This window comes from Phocoena sinus, chromosome 1, assembly GCF_008692025.1.
Source record: "Phocoena sinus isolate mPhoSin1 chromosome 1, mPhoSin1.pri, whole genome shotgun sequence".
Lineage (NCBI taxonomy): Eukaryota > Metazoa > Chordata > Mammalia > Artiodactyla > Phocoenidae > Phocoena > Phocoena sinus.
In genome coordinates this window covers 114,329,183-114,342,595 of record NC_045763.1, presented here as the reverse complement: position 1 = coordinate 114,342,595, position 13,413 = coordinate 114,329,183, and the positions used below count along the sequence as shown (strand labels likewise).

General features: G+C 51.5%; 1 protein-coding gene across 7 annotated transcripts in view; it reads left to right on the top strand.

The window, feature by feature from the left end:
- ARHGEF2 (Rho/Rac guanine nucleotide exchange factor 2) overlaps positions 1–12,694 on the top strand; it is a 51,342-nt gene extending 38,648 nt beyond the window's left edge. For all 7 annotated transcript variants that reach the window (XM_032614465.1, XM_032614495.1, XM_032614485.1 and 4 more), the window contains 18 exons: positions 485–614; positions 832–941; positions 1,091–1,237; positions 1,734–1,984; positions 2,197–2,322; positions 2,638–2,755; positions 2,956–3,204; positions 4,807–4,883; positions 5,318–5,487; positions 7,133–7,200; positions 8,188–8,388; positions 8,767–8,886; positions 9,016–9,083; positions 9,225–9,260; positions 9,466–9,516; positions 9,722–10,165; positions 10,416–10,599; positions 11,216–12,694. In XM_032614465.1, the coding sequence (XP_032470356.1) occupies positions 485–614; positions 832–941; positions 1,091–1,237; positions 1,734–1,984; positions 2,197–2,322; positions 2,638–2,755; positions 2,956–3,204; positions 4,807–4,883; positions 5,318–5,487; positions 7,133–7,200; positions 8,188–8,388; positions 8,767–8,886; positions 9,016–9,083; positions 9,225–9,260; positions 9,466–9,516; positions 9,722–10,165; positions 10,416–10,599; positions 11,216–11,289 (2,624 nt within the window). In that variant the 3' untranslated portion in view covers positions 11,290–12,694. The remainder of the gene's footprint in view (positions 1–484; positions 615–831; positions 942–1,090; positions 1,238–1,733; positions 1,985–2,196; positions 2,323–2,637; positions 2,756–2,955; positions 3,205–4,806; positions 4,884–5,317; positions 5,488–7,132; positions 7,201–8,187; positions 8,389–8,766; positions 8,887–9,015; positions 9,084–9,224; positions 9,261–9,465; positions 9,517–9,721; positions 10,166–10,415; positions 10,600–11,215) is intronic.
- Positions 12,695–13,413: the final 719 nt, after the last annotated feature.

Genomic DNA, 13,413 nt, shown 5'->3' with positions numbered 1-13,413 from the left:
AGATTGCTCATAGTCTTGTGGCGGTAAAGAGATAAGGCAATAAAAGCTCTTCATAAACATTAAAAGTATTGCACAGGGCTTCCCTGGTGGCACGGTGGTTGAAAGTCCACTTGCTGATGCAGGGGACACAGGTTCATGCCCCGGTCCGGGAAGATCCCACATGCCGCGGAGCGGCTGGGCCCGTGAGCCATGGCCGCTGAGCCTGCGCGTCCGGAGCCTGTGCTCTGCAACGGGAGAGGCCACAGCAGTGAGAGGCCCGTGTACCGCAAAAAAAAAAAAAAAGTATTGCACAAACATACGGGTAGAATTACTGTTATCATCTTTCTTTGACTAGAACAGGGCTAAAAAAAAAAAAAAAAAAGAACAGGGCTAAAGGTGGGGCTGGAGAGGAGGCCTCGCTTCTAGTGGAGGAGCCTGGGAGGCTTGAATCCTGGGAAGGCACTAGGTTTGACGCTTGCCTACTTGGTGTCCCCTCCTCTGACAGCCACCACTCGGGAGCGTCCCAGCTCTGCCATCTACCCCTCCGACAGCTTCCGACAGTCCCTGCTTGGCTCCCGCCGTGGCCGCTCCTCCTTGTCTTTAGCCAAAAGTGTTTCCACCACCAACATTGCTGGGTGAGCCTCTGCTTGGGGAAGGGAGAGCCAAGGCAGGCAGAGTATGGCAATGGAGACGGGGGGCTGAGAGGTCTTTCCCATCCCTGAGTTCAGAATTATAGACAGACAGGTAAGGAGAACTTGGGGTGACTGCCTCTGGGATCCCACCTTGGGTCCCCACCCGGGAAGGGAACTCTTGCCGGAGTTGGGTGATGCAGCCAGGCTCCACTCCCCTCAGACACTTCAATGATGAGTCTCCCCTGGGGCTGCGCCGGATCCTCTCCCAGTCCACAGACTCCCTCAACATGCGGAACCGGACCCTGTCAGTGGAGTCCCTCATCGACGAAGGTGACTGTGCCCGGACCTCAGGGAGACCAGGGCATGAGGGGCAGGTGGGAGCAGTCCTGGGAACGGCAAGGCGGGAAGGGATCTAGAGAAGGGCCCAGGACCCAGGGAAGAGAATTGGGGTCCGAGTTGTTTCCCCCACTCACTTCCAGGTGCAGAGGTGATCTACAATGAGTTGATGAGTGACTTTGAGATGGATGAGAAGGACTTTGCAGCTGATTCCTGGAGCCTTGCTGTGGATAGCAACTTTTTGCAGCAGCATAAAAAGGAGGTGATGAAGCAGCAGGATGTCATTTATGGTGAGCCAAGAAGACCACCCCAGACTTCTCTTTTGTCACCAGTCCTGTTTTTTTGTGTCCTTCCTCTGCCAGTCCCTACCTCTCAAGACCCTTCCCTCTTATCCTATTGGCCTTCAAGACCCTGCCTGGCATCCCCACAAGTAGCCACTAGGCCCCCACCTGTTGGGCTGTTGACCTCCAAGGCCCTTCTTTATCCCTTCCTTCCAGTCAATTCTTAGTCTTTCCTCTCTGCCGGTTCCAACACTGTACTGGGAACTGTGGGAAACCTAGACATGTAGGGGGCACATGGTTCTTGACCTTAAAACAGCTCATAGCTTAAGATGGCACAGCATAAAGATTAAAAAATGATTAGAAAATGATCTAAGATCGTACTAATGCAGAATGTTAACCTGGAAGGGATCTTGAAAACCTCAAATGAGCCCTGAGGTCCCCAGCCTAGGCCCCACCAATTGTGGCCAAGCCAGGGTAGAGGCCAGGTGTCCCATTGTCCCCGCAGAGCTGATCCAGACAGAGCTACACCATGTGCGGACCCTGAAGATCATGACGCGCCTCTTCCGCACGGGAATGCTGGAAGAGCTACAGCTGGAGCCAGGAGTGGTCCAGGGCCTGTTCCCCTGCGTGGACGAACTCAGTGACATCCATACACGCTTCCTCAGCCAGCTGTTAGAACGCCGACGCCAGGCCCTGTGCCCTGGCAGCACCCGGAACTTCGTCATCCATCGCTTGGGTGACCTGCTCATCAGCCAGGTGAGAAAAGGCAGGACCCATGGGCAGCAGTCATGGGAGGAGGTGTGACTAGAGTGGACATTTCTCATCATTTCATCAAACTCTAGCGGGTGGAGCCAGAGAGGGCTGGAGAGGCAGGAAGCCCGCCTATTTGGTGGGAGGCCCGAGGGTGTTGGGGATGAGATGTGGCTTTGAGGGAAATGCTGACCCAGCCCTGCTCCCCCAACTTCTAGTTCTCAGGTCCCAGCGCAGAGCAGATGCGGAAGACCTACTCGGAGTTCTGTAGCCGCCACACCAAGGCCTTAAAGCTCTATAAGGAGCTATATGCCCGAGACAAACGCTTCCAGCAGTTCATCCGGGTGAGCAAACCTCTCCAGGACCCACACTCAGCCTCCTCTAGTGGCCCAACCCTTGTGGACACATCCGCTTGTGGATCCCATCAGCAGCCCCTCATAGCAGTAGAGCAAGTGCTTTTGCTACTTTGGTCCTCACAATAAACCTGTGACCTTCTCGTCCCCGTTTTCCAGACTGGGTCACCTATGCCGACCGGTGTGAGGTAAATGACCAAGTTAGGGCCGGCACCAGGGCTTAGGCTCCAAGAACGCTCCAGCGTTCTTTCTGTTGCCCTTCCCTCGGGCCCCACTCTGGCCCTGAGCCCTCCTCTGCTCTTGTAGAAAGTGACCCGCTCGGCCGTGCTGAAGCGGCATGGTGTACAGGAGTGCATCCTACTGGTGACTCAGCGCATCACCAAGTACCCGGTGCTCATCAACCGGATCCTGCAGCATTCCCACGGTGAGAGGAAGAGCCTGGGAGGGAGGAAGGTGGGAGAGGGCTATCTGGGGTGAGAAATGGCTCGGGATAACCCAGGGGAGGGATAGGGTCAGATGTGCAATGCTGGGCAGCCTCTAAAGGTGGGAATCGAGATTGGTGGGAATTGGGGCTGGCTTGAAGATTGGCTGAGCCATCCCTCCCTCATGCTGACCCCCGGTCAGGGATCGAGGAGGAGCGCCAGGACCTGACGACGGCACTGGGGCTGGTGAAGGAGCTGCTGTCCAACGTAGACCAGGATGTGCACGAGCTGGAGAAAGGGGCCCGCCTGCAGGAGATCTACAACCGTATGGACCCTCGGGCCCAGGCCCCGGTGCCTGGCAAGGGCCCTTTTGGCCGAGAGGAGCTTCTGCGGCGCAAGCTCATCCACGATGGTTGCCTGCTCTGGAAGACAGCTACTGGGCGCTTCAAAGGTCAGTGGTCAGCTTGGCAGGCCAGGCAAGAGTCTGTGGTCAGATATAAAGAAGGAGAGGCATCCCAGCCCTTAGGACCTCTTTTAATTCAGCCCTATACCCAGGGTGAGACCCAGTGGGAGGAAAATATGTGGTCTCTGTTGCAACAAAAGTCTGAATTCTGGATTTCACGGGCGATACAAGGACTTCCTTGTCAATATTTATTCATTTCTTTGGTTCTCGCATGCCCAGAAAGCTACTGGTTTTGATGAAGAAAACAGAGAAATTCCAGGATCAGAGGACAAGATCAGGGTAGTTGGTTCTACCAGCTGGAATCCCAGCCACCAGGGCTGGGGAATGGGCAGGAGCTTTGGGAACACAGCTAGGGAAGGCCCACGGGAGGGGGTGGAGCCCAGCGAAGGGCGGGCTGAGTGGAGAAGAGAAAAGGGGGTGGGGCACGTTGGGCTGGGGCACTCTTTCCCAGGCTCTCTTCCCAGACTGCACTGGCCAATGCTTTCCTACCTAAATCAAGACAAGAGAGTTGTAGACGTTGGCTATGGGGGTGAGGAATGAGGGGCAGAAGTATACTGTGCTACCTGAGGCTAGAGCCTGCCTGCACTTCTGTCCTGTGTCATGAAATCCCCACTTCATAAGCTTGAGTATTGCAGGCTTCACCAGCCACTTTCCTTCATCCCTTTCTCTCCTTCCCATCCCTCCCACGCCGAAGCTAAGAATATAAAGCATGGGGGGGTTAAAAATAGCAAGGGTGGAGAGCTTTATTTCTGAAAGCCCTCCCCTTCTCTGTGCCCACAACTTAGAAAGATCTCCAAGGGCAAAGGGTAAGTGTGTGTCTTCTCGACTGTGACATCCAACTTTCTTGGGCTTGACCTTTATTTCCCCTTAAGTCTTAAAGCACAGGACCTCTTAGGATCTGAGAGCCTGGAAGGTGGGGCAGAGAAGGAAAATGAAAGCAGGGCCTGCTGGGGTTGAAGGAGATTGGGATTGTTCAGTGGTGGGAGAGATGGCTAAGGAACCCAACTGTTCTCTTCCCTGTGGAGCACAAAATGAGAAGTGGCAATATGCTGGGGTCGGGGGGAGCTTAGACCAAATATCCAAAAAGGTCTTATGTTAGTCAGTTGTTCAACATGGAACTGAAAGGCTCTGGGAATCCTTTTACCCTCACAAAAATTCTGGACCCTTTCACACAGAAAAATACACGTGTGATATATTAATATGTAAAGTTGCTTATGCAACTTCAGAGGATTTGCAGAGCCTCTGAAGCCCAACAGTAGACATCCTAGGGGGTCTGTAGACCCTAGGTTAAGAAACCCACATTCATTGGATAAAGAGGGTTTTCTCCAAAGGCATTGGGTGATCGCTTATGGGCACCTCTAGCCCAAGAAGCTGATTTATCTGATGGCACATGCATTTACCCCCCATTTCTGAGCTATAAGAATGGGAGAGGTGGTCTGCAAAAGTGGAGTAAGCAACCAGAGGGAGAGAGGTCAGGAAGAGGGGAAACAGGAGCTCTAACCTAATGGGGTAGACCTGGTCCTTGAGAAAGAAAAACAGCTGCTCAGACACTCTCTAATGCTGACTGTCCTGCCTTTATCCTCCTGCCAGATGTGCTCATGCTGCTGATGACAGATGTGCTGGTATTTCTCCAGGAGAAGGACCAGAAGTACATCTTTCCTGCCCTGGTGAGACCTTCTACCTTCTTCTTCCTCAGCACAGACAAGTGTTGAGGCCCTTCTTGCTTTCTTACCCCAGCCTGGAAGAACCCTGGAATCCTCCAGGGTCAAACAGCTGTTATTGTAGCCATTACTGTAATATAATAAGGAGAAATAAGAACAGCCAAGACAAATTGTTACTGTATGCAGGCACTTTTACACCTGTCAGGAAGGCCCTTTATTATCCTCTTTTTGTAGACGAGGAAAGTAAAGCTTAAAGTTAATTAAATTGTCAAGGGTCACAGACGTTTCTAAGTCCTGTCTGGTTGGCACCAGAGCCTGGGTTCTTAACTTGTATTCTCGGCTGACTCTTCAATCCTTTGGGTATTCCAGAAGGACTGAAGACTCAGATATCCAGGGGTCAGGATTCCCAGCTTTAATTCTTCCTTTCCCCTGACTGGCAGGACAAGCCCTCGGTGGTGTCACTGCAGAATCTAATCGTGCGGGACATCGCCAACCAGGAGAAAGGGATGTTTCTGATCAGCGCGGCACCCCCTGAGATGTATGAGGTCCACACGGCATCCCGGGATGACCGGAGCACCTGGATCCGCGTCATTCAGCAGAGTGTGCGAGTGTGAGTGTGTGTATGGCCTCACAGTACCTGCAGTTTCAGGCCCCAGGCCACAGCACTCCCAGGGAATGGAACCCAGGCTTCAGAGGTAGAGGCAGAGGCCAGGGGAGAGACAAGATGGCCCAAGGCAGGAAATGTCATCTATGTTCTACTGTCCTGTAAAGTCGCACTTTATATGATGACGACCGCAACCACCTTCCAAATGCAGCAAGAGCTGACAAGCCAAAGGAATACTTTAAGCTGTCACATTCTGGCATACCTGCCAGCCAGCAGTACAATTTCACCTCCATTAACATCTTAGTCTGTAGGCAGTGGGCCATTATTTGGATTGTACTGTCTTTACCTTTATTTTCTAAAAATAAATGAAAAAGAGGGTAATGAAAGCATTGATACTAGTGGTAAGAGGAGCAAAACTCAAACTCCATACAACAGAGGCAAGAAGGAAATCATTTCATGTGCTAAAGCAGCAGATCTTTGGCTTCTGTTGGACACACATTAGATTTGAGGCAGTCAACTGTGTGTCTGTTGTGATGAAAAAAAGTAAAGTGCATATTAAATGTTGAAAATGGATTCTCAAAGATTATGCCTGAAGAATAAATTCAGTTAAGATGTTTATGATTTTTTTTTTTTAGTAATTTAATATTTTATTTATTTATTTATTTTTGGCTGGTTTGGGTCTTTGTTGCTGCGTGCAGGCTTTCTCTAGTTGCAGCGAGCAGGGGCTGCTCTTCGTTGCGGTGCACAGGCTTCTCATCGCAGTGGCTTCTCTTGTTGCGGAGCTCAGGCTCTAGGCACGCGGGCTTCAGTAGTTGCAGCGCACGGGCTCAGTAGTTGTGGCTCGTGGGCTCTAGAGCGCAGGCTCATTAGTTGTGACGCACAGATTTAGTTGCTCTGCGGCATGTGGGATCTTCCCAGACCAGGGCTCAAACCCACGTCCCCTGCACTGGCAGGCGAATTCTTAACCACTGTGCCACTAGGGAAGTCCTATGATTTTTTTTTTAGCTTTTAGAGAATGGATTCTTCTCTACTTTATATTATGTAAACCTTTTTTTTTTTTTTTTTAACTTCTGCAGTTAAGACTTTGAACAAATTTTTCAGAAATGCGTGCAAAGTATGAAATTACCAATTCTAGGAAAACAAGGCAAAGTACCTGTCCCATTGACAATAGATCTATAGTGCCCTTTTTCTTAATAATATTAATATTTGTAGTTGCGAAAATAATATTATTCATTATAATTGATTCATTGAGCTTCTGCCATGTTCAAAGCAGTGGTACATTATTTCATTTAATCCTCACGGAAAACCTGTGAGGAAGATATCCCCATTTCTCACATGAGGAAATGAAGAGGTTACCACCTGGTAAATTGTGGAGCCAGGATTTGAGCCCAGGGTGCTTGATGCCAAAAACTGTAGCTGTCCCTCTGCACTATGCTACCTCTCCAGGTGACCTTTGGAGAGGTACAGACCAGTAGATGCAGATGATCAGTGCCAGGAAAAGGAGAGGGTCAAGAGTGGATGAAGCCAGGGCGTGGAGCTGACGGGGCTTACCAGGGAGAAATAGAGCACATTTGGGAAGGAGGGTAGGCAGATTCCTGGTGTGTAACCTGACTTCCTTCCCCAAACCCCACCCAACCTGTTATCTCTCCAGATGCCCATCCAGGGAGGACTTCCCCCTGATTGAGACAGAGGATGAGGCTTACCTGCGGCGTATCAAGAGTAAGTCCACCCACAGAGTTTGTTTAAATAATTTATGAGGTATCCACACAGTGGAATGCTGTCTAAAAAGTGAGATGGCTCTCTGAGGGCTGATGTAGATCCATAACCAAAATATATTGTTAAGCGAAAAGAACAAGGTTTAAAACACTGTAAAGTATATGCTACCACTGACGTGAAAATATTGGGGATAGATATATGTCATACGTATTTTTTTGTATATGTGTGTGCAATATCTCTAGGAAGATAAGATACTATTACTGTGGCTTCCTCTGGGCAGGGAAACTAGGAATAACAGAGTTAAGATCGTAACTTACTTTTTTACTATAAGGCCTTATATTAGTTGGGGTATGATCTAACTGCTATACAAAAAGAGTAACAAAAATCAGTCGGTTACACGAGGTAGATTATTTCTCTCCACATAACAGTCCAGAAGTGGGAAGTGCAGGGTAGTTGTGCAGTTCTGCCCTCTTCAACGTGAAGATTCCCCATCTCTATGTCCTCTATGTCTGTGTCTCCATCACTACTCCAGCTCCTGCTATCACATCTGCATCCCAGCTAGCAAGGAGGGGGTAAAGAACAAGGAGAGTTTATACCGATTTTTTTTAAGGGCAGATCTGGAAGACTGTCACATCTGTTGGCCAGAATTTAGTCACGTGGCAATGCCCAGCTGCAAGCCAGGCTGGGAAGTCGAGTGTAACTGGGCAGCCGTGTGCCCAGATGAAACTTGCACACCTTCTCTTATTAAAGGAAGGTGGGGAGAATGGAAACTGGTGGACAGCCTGCAGTCCCTGCCACACATTGTTTTACTTTTGTTTTTAAAACAAAAGTACATGTGTTACTTTTCCCCAAAAAAAGTTACTTTCTTTTTCATATATGCCAAAAAACCAAAATTAAGTCCTGCCACTCTGCCCAGGCCTGGCCCCTGACCCCTGGAGCTGCCCCTACACTACTGGCTCTTCCGGGTGCTCACCTGTTTCTCATCCACAGTGGAGCTGCAGCAGAAAGACCGGGCACTGGTGGAGCTGCTGCAGGAGAAGGTTGGGCTGTTTGCTGAGATGACCCACTTCCAAGTGGAAGAGGATGGCGGCAGCGGGATGCCGCTGCCCACCCTGCCCAGGGGGCTTTTCCGCTCTGAGTCCCTCGAGTCCCCTCGTGGCGAGCGGCTGCTGCAGGATGCCATCCGTGAGGGTGAGGGGGCTCCTAGGGAAGAGTCCAGACTCATCCACTCACCATCACAAGATATGGACCCGTGGCTAGACCTGGACACACACAGACAAGGGGGACGTCAGCCCCATAGGCCATAACTCCCCTGAGTGCCTGTTGTTTGTGGGGGAAGATGGTCCTTGCTGCTGTTTGACACCTCTCATCCTGCACGTACTTGTGCTGCCCCTTGGGACCTTTAATGACCTTTGCCTTGTATGTGGTGGTGGCAGTGAGACCCCACTACATGTGCAGGGGGCATTCCCCTAGATGCCCGCATGTTCCGTGTACTGAGTGAATGGCATCCCTTCCCATCCCCCGCAGGATTCTCTGTTGCTCCTGTCCTCACCTCTTCTTTCCCCGCAGTGGAGGGCCTGAAAGACCTGCTGGTGGGGCCTGGAGTGGAGCTGCTCTTGACACCCCGGGAACCAACCCTGTCCATGGAACCGGACAGCGGTGGTAACACAAGTCCAGGAGTCACTGCCAGTGAGTGCCGGGGCAGGGGACCAAGGTAGCACGTGGGAGGGTTTAAAGAGAATGGGGTGGTACCAGGGACCAAGTAGTATCGGGGTGCTGGGGAAGTGGTTCGGCCCATCCTTTTCCCCTTCTCAACAGATGGTGAGGCCAGAACCTTCAATGGCTCCATTGAGCTCTGCAGAGCTGACTCAGACTCCAGCCAGAAGGTGAGTTTCAGGAGGTGTCAGGACTTGGCTAGAGGGAGGGAAAGGGACAGCTGCCCTATAGATCCTTGACTCAGAGCTATTAGGGACAGGCACCAGGGACTTGTGTGTCTCCTGATTCCCCATCCTTGCCCGTTTCTGCAGGATCGAAATGGAAATCAGCTGAGATCTCCCCAGGAGGTGAGATGGGAATGTGATGATATAGGAGACTGAAGGAGGGGTACTCTCATCTGAGAAATTAGAGCCCAGTTTGGAGTTGGGAGGGGGCGTGTACACCTCAAAGTACCTGCAGTCTTATTGTTCCATGCCCACACTTATTCAACTTCTGGGCAGTTCTCCCATCCTGAAGCTTGGACTCTATTCCTACCCTCTCCTCTGTCCTCAGGAAGCGTTGCAGCGATTGGTCAATCTCTATGGACTTCTACATGGCCTACAGGTCAGTGGGGCAAGGGCTAGAGTGGGAAGGGGAGGAGCCAGACCCGAGCTACCCATTTAGGCGGGACAGAATCATCCTAACAGGCCTTTCTAAGCCTTTCCGGTTCGAGCTCTCCAGGAATCATGACCTGGGCCCTGGGGAGTGAGGGTGAGGGGTAGAAGAAACGGGGTCCTGATACACCCCTCTGTTTCCATTCCACCCGCAGGCGGCTGTGGCCCAGCAGGACACTTTGATGGAAGCCCGGTTCCCTGAGGGCCCCGAGCGGCGGGAGAAGCTGACCCGAGCCAACTCCCGGGATGGGGAGGCTGGCAGAGCCGGCGCTGCCCCTGTGGCTCCTGAAAAGCAGGCTACGGAACTGGCATTGCTGCAGCGGCAACACACGCTGCTGCAAGAGGAGCTACGGCGCTGCCGACGCCTCGGCGAAGAGCGGGCGACAGAGGCTGGCAGCCTGGAAGCCCGGCTCCGAGAGAGCGAGCAGGCCCGCGCCCTGCTGGAGCGGGAGGCCGAAGAGGCTCGCAGGCAGCTGGCCGCCTTGGGCCACACGGAACCACTCCCGGCTGAGGCCCCCTGGGCCCGGCGGCCTCTGGATCCGAGGCGGCGTAGCCTCCCTGCAGGCGATGCCCTGTACTTGAGTTTCACCCCCCCACAGGTAAGGAAGCTTGAAGTAGTGAACTGACATCAGGGTGGACATCAGGGTCCATGAGAGAACCAGAAAGGAATTGGAGATTTGAGACCAAATGACATCAGGCATCAGACTTGAAGGATATAGGATACTGTTGGGAGGACTGAACAGTTGCAATGGGTGCGGAAAGAAATCAGTCAGTGGTAGAGGTGCTGAGAGTTGAGTCTTCACACTGCTCATTCCGTGGCCTCCTGCTTTTCTGGCCTGCCGTCCACAGCCCAGCCGAGGCCACGACCGCCTAGATTTGCCTGTGACTATTCGCTCCGTCCATCGACCCTTTGAGGATCGAGAGAGGCAGGAGCTGGGCAGCCCCGACGAGCGGCTGCAAGATAGCAGTGACCCCGACACCGGCAGCGAGGAGGAAGGTAGCAGCCGTCTGTCTCCGCCCCATAGTCCACGAGGTGAGATCCTGGTGGAGACATGGAATGGAAATGGGATGTAACCTGGGTACAGACCCTTGGGCTGTGGTTTCCAAAAGGAGCCTGCATCCTAAAGCACGGGAACATTTAGGATGGTCCCTAACCAACCACTGAGGTCTACAGTAACTCTTGGGAGGGGCACAGAGCGCTTCCTGTTTTGCCTCCTGGTAGACAGGAAGTTGGACTCTAGGAAGCAAAGAATGTAGGGGTCTCTGCTCCAGTAAGTCCATGATTCCCAACCTTTTCAAGCAGAAATAGATTTCCAAAGTAAAAAAAATTTCAAAGACCTCCAAGTTCTTATAGTTGGTTCAGGAAATACAAAATAACCCAAAGCTACTGTGACTTCATGTAATACTAATCTTAACATATTTTGTATTTTATTAATCAAATTGTGTCTCCATATACTTAACAAGTACCTAGGTGTGGATACCTTACTTTGTTGACAGAGGTTTTCCCCTCACCCAAGGATTACAGACCTCTGCCCTCCCTCACAGCTCTCTGAGCTCCTCAGCCCACAGACGGGGAGGCATCAGTGTAGTGGTTCAGTAGATCACGGGAGCATCTGTTCACTCACTAACTTTGCCCCGTCCTCCTTCAGACTTCACCCGAATGCAGGACATCCCGGAAGAGACTGAGAGCCGTGACGGGGAGCCTGTAGCTTCAGAGAGCTAAGGGGGCCCCTCCCCCCACCCCATGTCCCCCTGAAGAACATTACTGAGGGAGGCAAACCTGGGGACTCCAATCTGCCAATGACGAGGGAACATTTGAAAGAACTGCTGATTGTCCTTGCCAGCTCTTGGGATCCTTGGACACGGGGGCGGGGGGGGGGCGCCATTTAGGAAGCTGGGGGTATTAGGCCACAGTGCCCCCTGGTGGCATCCAGAAGCTACACTGCAGATGCCAATTTTTCATGCCTTTTTCCCTCTACTTTAGGAAAATTTATTTATTTATTGTTTATTAGTTATGGAGGGAGAGGGGAGATTTAGAGGACCAGGGACATGGGAACCAAGCCATAGGGATCAGGGGGCCTTGTCCTTTAACACTACTGGGGTTTATTCAGGCTTAACCATGCAGCTGCTGGGTTCTAGCCCTGACACCCCTCCTGAGCAACACCCATCTTTGAGGAGAGGCTGCAGCCATAAGACCCTACTGCCCCTTCAGGAAGGGCTGTGGTCAGGGCCATGTCCCTCTCCCCTTCCCCTCAACCTCTTACTGCTGTTCTCCCATCTCTCTGTCTTCAATGGAAACCCCAGGGAGATAACCTGGCTTCCTAGAGTTGATGGAATACAGGTTGAGGTGGCCGTAAAGGGGGCTTGGGGGGTGAGGGGAAAAACTCACAGGGACCAGAATGTTTCTTTGTTGTTGTTGTTTTCTTTTTTTGTACCAAAGCCAACTGCACGTGTTTTATATTTTTAAGAGAAGATTGTAGGCAATTAGAAATCGCAGCCTTCTATCTCTGCATCTCAGAAGAACTTGAGGGATGGGGGGAACAATGACTTCTCCACTCATCTATAGTACTGGGGGACCCATTTTGACCTCTTCCCCAGCCGTTTGGCCAAACAGTTCTTGGGTGAGTTGGGAAATCTCTACAAACCCTGACCTCATCCCCCACCTCAGCAACCATGACCCGAAACCTCTGCGTGAATTTGGGGGATTTTTCAATGGACCTCCCCCGGCCCAGTGCCTGCCAGCCCCAGCCAGTTTTCTGCAAATTTGATTGTTAAAAAAAAAAAAAAGAAGAGGAAAAAAAAAAAAAAGAAAGGGAAAAAGATAAAACAGGGAAAATTAAAGTCCTGGAACCCCAGGAAGTACTGTCTGTTAATGTCTGCCAGTTCTGAGGGTGCTGGTGAGGGGGAGAGCCAGGCAATGACGTGTGTTCCTCCAAAAGGAGCCTCTTCCTCTCCCAGGAAGGGTGACTGCCTCCCTGAAGACAGGGGGCGCTAACAAAAGAAACTGCTGCCCACCTTTTTTTTGCTGTCATCTTTGACGCTCACAAATACAAGGATAATAATGAAGGGACACTTAGGTTCCAGTGGCTGTTGGAGGTTCCAACATTAAAAAACTTGTTTTCATCTCATTTGCATGCCATGCTCAGGAATTGCATCAGCCTCTTGCCCCCTTCCCTCCCTTTCATCACAGTTCCTGTTAGCCTTTCCCCAGAGTCATTCATTTTCAGGTTCAGCCCTCACTCTGCCCTTGTTCTTCACAGTACCAGAGCCCTGGTTTAACCTTTTTAAGAAGGTTTCCCTCATAGGAGCTGCTCATTTGCTCTTTGCCATTTTGAGAGGGAGGCAGTGAGAGATTAAGTAGGTTTCAGTTCTTGGTTTTGGTTAATTTTTCGCTTCCTGTTTCTGGTTAATACCCTGCTCTGGGGCTGTCGGGGGAGGGGTGAGAGAGTCTAGAGTTGTATAAATGCTGGCACAGTGCACAGACCTCTGTTGGAGCCCATGGGGTAAGATGGGAAGGATGGGGCTCATGACCTCAGCTAGAAAGAGGAACTGAAATCACCTGGGGTGGGGGGCAGGCTTGGGGGAGCAGCCAGCACCCTCCACTCCTGTCATTCTCATCCATCAGCATCTGGCCTTGACAAGGTGCCTTCTCATCCATAATGGAATCTGTGAGGTAGGGATTGTTTTCATTTCATAGACAGGGAAACCTGGGTGCAGAGGGTTGCCAGCCCAGCAGAGGAGCCAGGAAAGGGCCAGCCCGCCTAGCTGCAGTCCTCCACTTCCCCTCCTCGGCTACTCTGCTGAAAAACACCAGAGCTCCAAAGTTTCCAACACGATGGCCCATGGC